The sequence below is a fragment of the Rhamphochromis longiceps genome, linkage group LG10, assembly GCF_057381845.1.
Source record: "Rhamphochromis longiceps isolate RC_006_pf linkage group LG10, R_longiceps_female_GT1.1, whole genome shotgun sequence".
Classification (NCBI taxonomy): domain Eukaryota; kingdom Metazoa; phylum Chordata; class Actinopteri; order Cichliformes; family Cichlidae; genus Rhamphochromis; species Rhamphochromis longiceps.
The window spans coordinates 3,996,005-4,009,147 of NC_140566.1; the positions used below are offsets into that span (position 1 = coordinate 3,996,005).

Consider the following 13,143-nt stretch of genomic DNA (forward strand, 5'->3'; position numbering starts at 1 on the left):
TCAGCAGAACTTGCCAGACAGCCACAGTCATTTTTCACTCAAACTGCACCCTTTCATCTTCTGCCCTTTCCACTTTGTTGCTCCGTCTGCCTCCCTCCATCTCTGCTACGTCTCTGTTTTTCTCTCAGGTATCTGAGTTACGGCTCAGGTCCCAAGAGGTTTCCTCTGGCAGATGTCCTCCAGTATGCCATGGAGTTTGCTTCCAGCAAACCAGTGTGTACCTCCCCAGTGGAAGATATTGACACATCAGCACCCCCTGGTGGAACAACAGGACAACAACTGCCACCACCAAGGCGAGTTTTACAAAAAAAAAGCCTGAAGTGTGTGTCAGATTTGTACAAAGAAGGTGAAGATGAACGAGTTGAAGATTAGATGGTGCAAAAAACAAATGGGACAAAACATGATAAAAGGTTAATATTATCACATTAAGTCAGTCACAGTTACCAGAACAAACTTGTCCAGTCCTTCCACAGTTTTTGAAAATATATGGAAAGTGGGACATACAAGAGAGGGCTGTGTCACGCAACACATGATGTGACGTCAAAGTCGAGCAAAATGGCAGTGTAAGAGAGTTTCTCACTGTAAGAGAGAGCCCAGACGGTTAGAGGCAGAGGGCCTGGCTCTCCTGTTGACAAATGTGGCTGTAGGGACATGGAATAAACTATCCATTTAGAATTTTTGATTTGATTCTTATGGTTTTGTTTTTTGTTGCAGTAGCTGTCATTTCAAACTATAAAATATCTGCAGTGTGAACTTTTTTTTTTTATTTAGAGATGTCATAAAGTTTACATTTCTAACCCTGCAGCTCAGCTGAGCAAGACTCCTTACCTCCTCTGGAGAGCTCGGGCCTTGCGTCAGGTCCTGCCACTGCTCCCTCTGCAGCCCAGCAGCAGAGAGTACCCATTCATAAGCCCTTCACGCAGTCCCGTCTACCCCCCGACCTCCCCATGCACCCTGCCCCACGCCACATCACCGAAGAAGAGTTAAGAGTGCTTGAGGGCTGCTTGCACCGTTGGAGGAGTGAAGTGGAAAATGACACTCGTGGTAGGGCTATGCTCCTTCTGTATCCAGTCATTTGCACTCAGTTGTGATAGCACGAGTATATTTCAGCGTGATTGATCTGTCTACCGCTATGCTGGCCATTATTTTGGCACATGCTAATAGGTCGTATATGATCCTCTACTTCCAGATCTGCAGGGGAGTATTACCAGAATTCACAGAACCATTGAGCTTATGTACTCGGACAAATCTATGATGCAGGTGAGCACCCAGTCCTTTCACCTTGACTTGTAAAAATAAACCCAACCCTCACATTTCCTTGTTTGCGTTTCTGCAGGTTCCATATCGGCTTCACGCAGTGTTGGTCCATGAAGGCCAGGCCAATGCAGGCCACTACTGGGCTTACATCTATGACCCACATCAGCGTTGCTGGATGAAGTACAATGATATTTCAGTGACAAAGTCATCCTGGGAGGAGCTTGTCAGGGACTCTTTTGGAGGCTACCGCAATGCTAGTGCCTACTGTCTCATGTACATCAATGACAAGAAGCCATTTCTCACAGAAGGTAAGAATGAACTCTTCTCCGGTGCTTGCATCTCTCTTTTGGTTGTCATATTAGAAAAGTGACTCGTATCAGAATGTTGGCTGGATTGTCTTTGGGGGTTTTGAGCTCTATATCACATTACTTTGTGTCATCAGCCTCTCTCTGTATCGATACCTAAATGTGTTTGTCTTTGCTCATAAAACAATAAACATTCTTTTATGCCACAAAATACTGATTTGACCAAGCTACACCTGATACTTCTGAACTGAACTGATTCCCAAATAGACATTTAGGAAACCTTCATATTTCTTTTTCCTAACTCTCCATTGCAGAGGAGTTTGACAAAGAAACGGGGCAGATCCTCAGCGGCATGGACAAACTGCCGCCAGACCTGAAGCAGTATGTGAAGGAGGATAATGAACAGTTTGATAAGGAGATTGAAGAGTGGGACATCATGCAGGCTCGCAAGGCCCAACAGGAGAAGCTGGCACTGGCCACAGCAGCAGCCGCCGCTGCTTCCACGGCATCCAGCACTTCCACTTCCTCCTCTTCCCCTCAGCCCATGAGTATTGAGTCCAGCCCTCCAGACAATGCAGGTCAGAGCCATAACGCTCACAATAGAGAGTAGAATGCTTTATTAAGAAACAGCAGTACATATAAAATCTTTTGTTCCCTGAAGAGTTGTAAAACAGTCTGGAAAAGAGCTGGCAATGTGCGCTGTGAAATTATACAATATTTATAGCAAAACAGAATAGAGTTATTACAAAAAACTGTACATGTATTTCAGTTGTACTGAATTATGGGATACACCCTTAGGCAGTGACGCATAGTTATTTGTTGTTATTCAGGTAAAAGCACTTTTTAATCACATTCTGGTTACCTCACCAAAATAAAAGCATGGAGTCATATACATAAGGAAATGATGCAGAGGTGTCACTGCTTTAAAGTCCTTTCACACATGATTGGCTTGCCCTGCTCTAACCACTAGGTTGAGTGAGTGACCCAGTATTTGTGTTGAGGTGGTCTTTGTGTTCTGCTTCTGCTGTGTCACGATCTTATACATATACCTACAGATAGATACTACATATACCTCGTTCTGTGTTTCTATTGGTTGTGCAAGTGTATATCACACACAGACACACAAGCGCTCTCAGTCAACATGCTTGCATTGTTATTTGCTTGTTGCAGCATGAAAGTATTGTTGCACTGTCAGTGTGTTTTTAATGCTGTTAATTGGAGACTGATGTGCTTTGAGGCCAGCCTGAAGTGGCCATTAAAAGAACTGCAGATTTTGTCGCTTAGACTGTGCTGAAGTGTTGCTGCTTCTGTATGATGGTGGTGTGCTCCTTCTGTAGTTCCCCAGCAGGATCCTGAATACATGGAGCAGCCATCACCCACGAATGACTCCAAGCACCTGCAGGAGGACACAGAGAGGGCCATCTCCAGGGCTGCTGCTGAACAGGAGGAGAGGAGCCCTGAAGCGTTACTAAATGCTGTATGTAAAACATGCAAAGACACACATTACAGAAGACTCACAACAAGTCATGCATGCGCTTTCTGATTCTAAACAAGTCACATTCATATGTGTATTCAACAAAAAGCTATGTCAGTCGAGAGCTGTTACTTAAACACTGCTTTAATCTGTACTTTCATATTAACGGTGGATCACATGAATGCCTCTGTGTTAGATATGTTGCTTATTTTGATGAAGTCAAAGAGCCATCGCTGGTCTGTTTAGTTCTCCTGGTTCACTCAGGCAGTTGGTTTAAAAAAAATAGACTGTAACCTCCCCCGTACCAAACATACAAGCACCAAGCTGCACAGATACGAAGAAAAACCAGCTGGTGAACATAAAGGAGCATTTAGCTTATAAATGTCGGATGGCTTTTGTACAGTGGGACTCTACTGCCCCTGCATCACATGGGTAGGTTAAGCATTTTTCACAGGCTCACTAAGTTTCTTAAAGTAAAGTGCACTAGGGCTGCCACGATTACGTCGACTATCAAAATCGTCGACGACTGATTTAATAGTTGACACATCATTTGAAGCTTTGTAAGATCACAAAAGACGCAGGAATAAGTAGCAGGATTTAAGAGTGTAATAACGGACTGAAACAGAAGATGGCAGCACTGTATGTACAAGGATGCCAGTTGCCGTTAAACCCCGAAGAAGAAGAAGCTGTGTCCCAGAATTCATAGCGCGGCCCTGCTCAGTTTCCAACAATGGCAGCAGCTAGTTAGTTTTAATATTACTCTTATTATTCTTTCTGGGTCACAAAATAAACGTTTAACATATTTTTAGGCGAGAATGTAGCTGTGTAAACCTCAAATATCTGCTCAGTTTATCAAGACACCACATATTTTCAAAAGCGCTCCGACGTTTTCGGAGACGTCTGTTAGTCACTAGCTCGATAGCTAGCCGGGGGCAAGGCTCACTAGAGCCCTAGAGCCGTGAGAACACCGGACTCCCGGCAAATCGTTTTCAAACCCACCGCCGTCTTTCGCTACTCAGGTTAAACATGATATATAAGTCACTTAAATAACTTAAAAAATTTATTGTTTGTTCTTTTTCAGTATTTTATTTGTTCCTGAGTGAATCGGTTTGGCTGAGATTAAAGTTATAGTTTTTACACAGCTGAATAAACGTCAAGCAGACAGCTGATTATCAGAAGTGTGAGATGCTCGAGAATATACTCCGGTGTGCTGTTATATTTTAGATAGCAAGGAGTTTATTAAACTTCATCGAAACAATCTGCAAATGTCATTAAAATTTAATAAACTCTCATCTTTTCTTTATTTTTAGTTAGCACAGACCTTAAACACTTAAAGCTGTAAGCTAATGATAGTTATATAAGAGCAGATGCTGCTGGTGCAATAAGCTGTACGTTTTACGTCCAATGGATGATGATCTGATTAGTCGACTAATCGCAAAAATAATCGGTGACTAGTCGACTATCAGAATAATCGTTTGTGGCAGCCCTAAAGTGCACCATGGATGATACCTGCTTGACATCTTGGCCCACTGAAGTCTGTAGTGTGAATTTTTACATAAAATAAGCCATTTAGAAATTTTCCACAGCCAGTACTGAGAGGAGGAACAATTACAGCAACTCAAAAAGATTATTTCCCACCTAGGGGAAACACTGCTGTGTCATGTTTATTCAACTTTCTGCCCCACTTTTCCACAACTGTGCCCACTGAGTTTTAACAAGGATTCAGAGTTACTTGCATAGTTTAGAAAAGTCTTATGCAGAGATATAAAATGAGCTCGTTTTATTAAAACTTTTTTCCTCTTCCTGTTTCACCTTTGCCCTATATAATGTTCCTTCTGTTTCCATCAGTCCTCCATCGTTCCTGTTTCATCTGTCCCATTTTCTCTCCAGTCTCTTCCCCCTCCCATCTCCCCTGAGCCTGAGGTCCAGATGAACACTCCCGTAACCCCCCCTCCTGACCTGGTCACAGAGGATGAGTCCCCTGGCCAGCGCACAGTCGAGGTGGCCATTCCTAATGTGGGGACATTTGTCATTGAGTCAGAGGAGGGGGGGTATGATGATGAGGTAGCTCTGGCTCCATCAAGTGTTGTCTGAGCCTGTTTGATCTATAGAATGAGAGGTTCATTGCCCAATTGTATTGGCTCCATAGAGCATAAGGTTTTTCACAATGCAGTGCAGTAAGGTTGGCCCCTTTGTTGGCTGCTCTGCGTTACTCTTGTGAAAAGTCTTTCGTTGAGCCATCGACATCGCGGCACAAAGTCAGGTGGAGACAGGCGAGACTGCTGCTTCATACTGTGATGCACATGTGCTCTTATATGTATGATGCTACTTGCACAAGAGCGCAAACCTCCGCCAAGGCAGCTAAATCTTATGTACTTTTAAGGAGGCAGTGTTGTGTTTTGTTCTTTTTAAACAACAGTGTAAGAAGTTGTATGTAGCATGACAGACATGACTTTGATTACACCAACATTATGTCGGAATAGGTGATGGATAAATAACCGGACCGATTAACTTGAGTTTATTATATAATGTGATGCTAAAGTATCTCTAACGAGAACGATATTCCTCCTTTCTTTCAACGTGGATTGTTAACTCCACCCCACCTACACCCCAAGAAAGTTTTATCAGCATTTATTCAAATCTTCTCGAGCTGCCGTGTTTACAGAATGACACGCACGCACACAAGTGCTACCAAAAACATCAACCCTCCTTGGCAGAGGTAAAAATGAACAGATAGCTTTCATGCAGCTATCATGGAATCAATGTTTCTGTAAATGTTGGCGGTAGTTTGCTGGTCAGTGTGTACTGAGTGCTGAATATCCTCTGTAGGGCTGCTGCTCCAGCCTGTCTTCCTGCACTCTGGGTTGTCTGTCACACATTTTTCATAAGGCTGTCTTGGTTTTTACACATTATCCTTGTGAGCACTGCGCGTTCCGCCTCTTAAACTGACTGGTCGCATCCCCGCCGACTTTTGCCCGTCTAACCAACCGGTGCATGGACTGCTGAGTGATGTTTGGCATGTCCTGACTATGGTACGCCTTGCTGTAGAAAGTTAGAGCAGATAACACAGTGCCTGACCTTGCTCAGTTCATCACCAGGGCCTTGTTTAACATGGTTCCTGCTTCCTGGGCAGGCGATGATGACCCCCGACATGCAGGGTGTAATTATGGCCATTGGCAAATCCAGCAGCGTGTATGAAAAGAATGGGCCCGAGGCGGCCTTTTTTAAGGTACAACCTCTCTCTCCTTTCCGCTCTCACTCACTTCCTTCACCTCCTCTTCTGTTATTGTGTAACATTGTTCCTCAGACCACTGCAGTGTTTCCCACAGATTTGGATTCTGTTTGTGATAGTGGAATAGTTTTAGGGGCTTACATGTACACATGCGGCACTCAGGTGTGCTGCTTAAATTAAGCTGTCATTTACTTAAGTAACTTCTCTCTCACACAGTGACAAGTAGCTTATTTTTCCTTTGTCTCTTTGTTCAGGCCATCAAGATGGAGTATGGACGTCTCTTGAGATTTGCCCAAGAAGACACGCCGGTTGAGAATGACTACCGACTACAGCACATCATCGTTTACTTCATCCAAAACCAGGCACCCAAGAAGATTCTGGAGAGGACTCTGCTCACACAGTTTGCTGACAGGAACCTCGCCTTCGATGAGAGGTGTAGTCCTCACTCTGCCACAAGCTTGTAATTTAAAAAATGATCATGTTGCATTTTTTTTCCCCTGGCTGTGTCAGAATCGAGTTGGTTACCTGAAATCGGTTCTTCGTAGTGACCAGCAGAGGGTAGCAGAGACTGTAAGAGCTCCCGTTTTACTCTCAGCACAGACTGGCTGTGTCTCATCAGAGCAACACTTTCATGCTGCTAATCCTCTCTGATCTGCACGCCTTCTGCTTTTTGTTCGAACACAAATCATACAAGGCACATGTCCAATACTGACTTTTTCTTTTCAAATTACCACTGCTGTATATCAAGATCCCCCCTCTTTTAACTCTGACATTTTGGTGTCATTAGGGTGTGTAATGTCCCTTACTATTTCTTAAAACTTTTCAGCTATGCTTGTTGGCCTCGATCCATATTCATGAGAGAAAAATTGATTTCTCCCTTCTCCTCTATTTTGAGCGAGATAATTAGATTTATGTGTGAATGTGGCCTCAATAGGAGCCTCTGGAGGAGTGCTTCACTAGTCCTCTCAGCACTAAAGAGTGATTCATTAAGCCACGTTAAGGCCTAGGGGCAGGGTGGAGCGTTTTATCTCCTGGAGTACCTCACGATGACTCACCAGCTCCGTTTCAGTAACCCCCCGTCCCTCTTCCTCTCACAGATGTAAGAGCATTATGAATGTGGCACGTGCCAAACTGGACCTGATTAAACCCGAGGAGGTCAACATGGATGAATATGAGGTCAGAAGTTGTGCCGTCTGTCTTTTGTTCGTCTAAAACTGTACATTTGAGCAGATTCATACTGGCTGGACAATCTGACTTTGGCTTGTCTCCATCAGATATGGCATCAGGACTACAGGAACTTTCGTGAAACCACCATCCTCATGGTGACCGGTTTGGAGCTCTTCCAGAAGACAAAGTATGTTGACGCCTCTTTAGCAAATGTATAAAAAACCTCAAACAAACAAACCCAGCGTCTCCGTAGAGATTTAACTGATTTCGCATTTTCCTTTATTTTCATGTAATTTCCCATCTTGGTGTTTACCTGCAGGGGGCAGCAGCTTACAATCGTGCAGCTCCCCAGCTTTAAAGTTGTGCAGTGGGTTCACCGAGTTCATTTTTTGTGTTACTCTGTGAGCCGCCAGTGTGTCTTTGCTACAGTTTTATCTGAATGTAATATCTTTCTTTCCAGTTATGTGGAGGCTCTCATGTATCTGATTTACGCCTACCAGTACAACAAGGAGCTTTTGTTAAAAGGCCTGTACAGAGGGCACGACGAGGAGCTGCTCGGCCATTACCGTCGAGAGTGTTTGCTGGTGAGCCCTGTGTGCCGTGTTTTCCGACTTAAACAAAGCGACTTCAAAGAAGCTGCTTGGAACGGAAGCCTTTGCATCAAGCAGCTCTTCTCTGTGATCTCCGTCTCTTCTGTGTCACTCCCTTTCCTCTGTGTCAAACTTCCTCTGCTAAAGTGACTCAGCAAAACTCTCACGGCTAGACGTTCCCCTCCGACACCGAGCAGAGCACCATAATCAAATTGCTTTTGCTGAGATATTGCTCTGGCTTGCTCGCAGCCCACAAAAGATTCCACTGAAGATTTTTCATCTGATACTGACAGATGAAAATCCTCTCAGCGTTGTGAAGTGAGCCCCTTTTCATTTCACTCCCACCAAGCTCCAGGCTATGCTCGGATATTATTGGTTAGGGCTGGGGGTAGTTTGGTCCGATCAGCCTCATACTGGTCTTTAGCAGCCCTCTCGCTGCTGCACTCAGTAACCTTACACTGGCATTGTGCTTGTAATGTAATCACTGGAGTGGGAATAGGAAGCAGGAGGGCCAGTGAGTGTAAACACATTACCATGAGACACGAGCGTGTCCTCAGCTAACCTCAAACCTCAGGACTGTGCAGGGCGATTGCCCATCTTAGTTCTCTGGCCAGAACGTCTAGCTGTGTGCACTCAGCTGTTTACCTTCAGCTCTTGTTTTAATTGAAAACACTGCTAACATTGACACAGTTAATGTATTTGGATGTTTTGCAATTCCACCCTGCAGTCTCTGATTCCAGACAGCTCGTTTCTTCAGAGACAAGGTCAGGGAGTTTGTGTGTGACAGCAAGGTGTTTGAGGCCTCGACCAGAGAGAAAAGCTTACCTGTTAAATGTCAGGATCCTTTAGTTCCAGCGACTTAAAGATATTCTGTGATATTAATGATACCTGGGATTACTGTTGAGTACTCGTCTAACAGAAGAAAAGGAAACGACACAATTTAGAGTAAAGAAAGTTTTGCTGAGGTTTTCAGACTACGGGGGAGTTGATTTGTGAGGGAGCAGGGTGTGAAGGGACAGGTGTGAGGCACTGATTCTGTGTAAGTCAGAGGGACGGGAGCACACCAGTGCTGCGACAGCAACAAGAGGTTTGTTCTAGCAGCCTGCTCGTCAATCCTCCTCTTAAGCCTGACGTCATTAGGCATTTCCAGGGCCAAACTCTTCTCCGTTTCCCAAAATGTTCAATGTGGCTTCTCTCTGGGGTGTTACAGTGAAGTTTGACATCATGGCATCCATGAAAAAGAGGATTTACGAGGTTTAAAGGACTTGGAAATTAGCTCGCTAGTTTCCATCTGAGGTTGATATACCATGTTCTGACTGAGGGATTTCTATAAAACTAAAATATGCAGTTTTCCTATTACTTTGGAAATGAATGAAGATAGAAATCTAAACAGCAGCGATGTTTGTGGGGTTATTGACGTTGGGCGAGCTGGCATATGTCAGTGTGAGGGTCCCTGATAGGCAGAGACAAATGCAATCATCCTGCAGAAAAAAGACGCTGAAAACAGGCCATTCATCCCATTTAGTGGACCTCACAGATTCCTCAGGCTTTTGTAAATCTATTTAAAAACATTAAATGTGCCGTTTTGTTTCAGTATTCTTAAACCCCCTCTGCTGATAGATGATATAGAAAAACTGGATGTAGCCACAGTGATGTCACCCTGTGGTTTTGCATTTTGAACGCTGGCATTTTGACTTATCAGCTAAAAACTCAAAGTGCAGTGTGCACACACACGCGCGCACACACACACACACACACACACACAGCTGCTCATTAGTCCTAAGTAACAGACTAATAAAAGAAGAGAATTTTACTCTCCAAAAGAAACTTCTTGGGTGGTCTGTACCAAAATGAATGTGTGAGTAACTAATAAAAGCTTTGATATAAAAGACTCATCAGTGTCCCTCCCCCCCCGCCCCACAGAAACTAAATGAGCAAGCGGCCGCCATGTTTGAGTCGGGAGAAGAGCCTGAGGTGACCACAGGCCTGGGCATCATGAATGAGCTGGTGGTGCCCTGCATCCCTCTGCTGCTGGTCCACGACGCAGTGAGAGACCTGTTGGCGGTGGAGGACATGAGGAACCGCTGGTGCTCCTACCTGGGCCAAGAGATGGAATGTGAGTCCTTAAGGGAGAAGAAACACACTTAGCCTATTAGATATTTCCGGAGAGTTGAAGGCTTAGGTTACTAGTGCATTCCCTCGTACCCCTGCCGAAGATCGCCATAATCAGGCCGCGGCTCAGGTCACGTATCAGAAGGCACAAGTCTGACAGAAAAAGATCACCTAAAGATAACATTTTATACAATACTAATGTTTGTAAGTAGATAGAAATACTAGTGTATTGTATTATGATTTCTCCTATGATGGCATTTCAATGTCATGACAATACAACACAGAACTCTGCACTAATAAACACTTGGACCTACCTGTAGCCACTGTAGCTGTAAGATAAATGCTAAATCACAACAACAGTCACTCTAAACCAGCGGTCCCCAACCTTTTTGTGCCACGGACCGGTTTAATGTCAGACAATAGTTTCACGGGCCGGCCTTTAAGGTGTCGCGGATAAATACAACAAAACAAAATGATACAACCAAGACAAAAACTGTGGTATTTTATAAATATAATAATAAACGCGAATTCACTGTGTAATTGTGTAACTTTATTAGCAGCGTCCTCCTAAGATGCACCAACAACATCGAGAGTAACATCCTCCTCTCTTCCCCTTAATGCTTTCTGGTCGCTATGGTAACGTGTAAATATTTCTTTCAAAATAAGACACACAACTACAACACGGGAAAAAACCCAGGGAAACAGAGTTAACGATAAAAACGTTGAAAACCATAAATTTCACACATGAGCCTCAACTCTCGCGGCCTGGTACCGACTCACAGATAGGTACCGGTCCGAAGCCTGGGGGTTGGGGACCGCTGCTCTAAATCACTGTATATTGTGGGGTAAAATAGTAGAGAGAAACCTCCAACAGCAAGCACTTGGAGACAGTGGGAAGGAAAAACGTCCTTAAATATATGACTTTTAAATCGATCTACTAAAAATCTCAGTGACCGTGACATCCTTTCTAACTAATGAAATGGCCCTGAAAATCTGATTTTCACTGCATGGTGACAGTTCCTTATTTTCTGTCTGTTCACTTCTTGACTGCAGCTAACCTCCAGGAGAAGCTGACAGACTTCCTCCCAAAGTTGCTGGACTGCTCAACGGAGATCAAAAGCTTCCACGACCCTCCCAAGCTGCCCACCTACTCCACCCTGGAGCTGTGCGAACGGTTCAGCCGCATCATGGCCGCCCTCGGCAGGGTGCCCACCGAGGGAAGATGAGCTCAGAGGGTCGCCGAGGTGCCTCTCCCTCATCGCAGGCCCGACACGCCGGGCAGAAATTCATGGACCTCTCTTTAACCCATGCCTTCCTTATCAATCCAGGGGTCACTCGCTTCTAGCTGTTATTCCTCTGTTACTCTTTTGCTGCTATAGGTTTTATCATTATAAATATTATTTCACTTTTATTTTAAGCAAAACACGATAGAGGGCTCTGGAGGAGAGGGCAGACTGCTGGGAGGGGGAAACGTAACGTGAGAGAAGAAGTTGATGGATAAACGGTGGCGATCCTGAAGTGGTTGAAAGCGAAACATGTTCTGCTTCAGCTTAGCAAAAACGAAACGAAACATACACACAAAAAAAAGTTTGAGGGTTTTTCCTAGTTTATTATTGTTGTTGTTGCCGTTTGATTCAAGCTTCCCCGAACGCACTCATAGCCCTTTCTAACGCACCCTTCTCAGTGTGAAAAGGATCACCCTGCCGCTCCGCCTCCAGTTTGGTACAGTATTTCCACGTTTTGTTTTATTTTTCTAAGGAAGTCAGAGCGAGGAAGAGAGCCTCCAGATTTATCAGCGGCTCAAGAGGATCTCAAATGGGTCTCATGTCTTTGTGGACTGCGCCCCAATGAGATGTTTTAAGTGCTGTGGTAGACGGTCATGGACTTCCTGTGGCTTGTTAATAAATTGAGAGAATAAAATTTTATTTATGGCCCTTTTAGGCCACATAAACATGTTTTTGCCTGATGTTGACTTTTCATTTGTTTGCACAAAAATCCCAGTGCACTTCACTTCGTCTCGCCCCTCCGTGCTGTCCTGCTGTGCTGCTTCAGCTGCTATTCTGCAGCTTATTAGAAGCAGGCTTTCATTAATGTGCGGATGCAAACTCCAAAGCGTGCAGCATGTGGTCGCAATAATAAGAATACGAAACGGGGACTCTGTTTTAGCAGCTTGAAAGTGGAGCTTTTTAATGATGTGACTTAGGTCTAATTTCCTGGAGTAATACTAATTTCCAGGAACACAGATTACTGCAAACAGCCCATGTGATGACGCCAGGAAGCATTCTCAGAAGTCTTTCCCAAACATCGCTCCCAGCATTGCGCATATCTCAAGATGCACGTCATCCTGAGAGATGCCGCACCATGCTTCGGATTTTATTTCGAGCTTCCCGCTCCTGACCTCATCGGTGAAGGAGCGCAGCTTTGTCCGAAACTCAATTTAAGTGACACGTTTTATTTATCAGCTCAATATCCTTTTAAAGATTTAACGCCATCCAGATCACAACGTGGACTCTGCCGTAGTAAGGCAACAAGATGATGCAGTCTATAAGGCATGGGAAAAAAACAGATTCATTTCATCACACTGGGAATGATTTGTAGAGAATTAGGTTTCTACAATATACCGGTTCCTAAGTATTGATATTAACAGCTGTGCAGGATCATAAAATAAGCCAAACTTTTGCATAAAGGCAAATAACTTTGGTGAAGGCTGAAAAGCAGCTTGGCGAGCACACTCCAGTGGTTTGCATTTGTGCTGTGTCTGTCATTGGCCCAGTGTGAAGCACAAGTTCCAATTGCTCGTGCATTCCTGCACGTCTGTCTGAACCAGTGCTCGGCTGTTAGCTGACAGTCTACTACAGTTGTGTCTGCCTCCTCTGAACTCTTTTTCTTTCTTTCTTTTTAATCAATGAGCCACATTTTCAGCCACAGGCCTGTCACATCATTGGCCCTTTGATGGCTGAGCCAGTGCTGCTGTACATAAGCCGTTTGCACGGAGAACCTACAAGT

General features: G+C 44.4%; 1 protein-coding gene across 5 annotated transcripts in view; it reads left to right on the plus strand.

Moving 5' to 3' along the window:
* The window catches only part of usp25 (ubiquitin specific peptidase 25), a 36,681-nt gene extending 24,032 nt beyond the window's left edge, over positions 1-12,649 (plus strand). Inside the window, exons 13-26 of one of the 5 annotated variants that reach the window (XM_085419904.1) lie at positions 129-293; positions 806-1,044; positions 1,190-1,260; positions 1,337-1,565; positions 1,877-2,140; positions 2,900-3,039; positions 4,927-5,100; positions 6,170-6,265; positions 6,523-6,701; positions 7,366-7,444; positions 7,543-7,622; positions 7,896-8,019; positions 9,949-10,141; positions 11,191-12,649. In XM_085419904.1, coding sequence (XP_085276030.1) covers positions 129-293; positions 806-1,044; positions 1,190-1,260; positions 1,337-1,565; positions 1,877-2,140; positions 2,900-3,039; positions 4,927-5,100; positions 6,170-6,265; positions 6,523-6,701; positions 7,366-7,444; positions 7,543-7,622; positions 7,896-8,019; positions 9,949-10,141; positions 11,191-11,363 — 2,206 coding nt within the window. In that variant the 3' untranslated portion in view covers positions 11,364-12,649. The remainder of the gene's footprint in view (positions 1-128; positions 294-805; positions 1,045-1,189; positions 1,261-1,336; positions 1,566-1,876; positions 2,141-2,899; positions 3,040-4,926; positions 5,101-6,169; positions 6,266-6,522; positions 6,702-7,365; positions 7,445-7,542; positions 7,623-7,895; positions 8,020-9,948; positions 10,142-11,190) is intronic. The other 4 variants (XM_085419903.1, XM_085419905.1, XM_085419906.1 and 1 more) reach the window with 4 other exon arrangements.
* Positions 12,650-13,143: the final 494 nt, after the last annotated feature.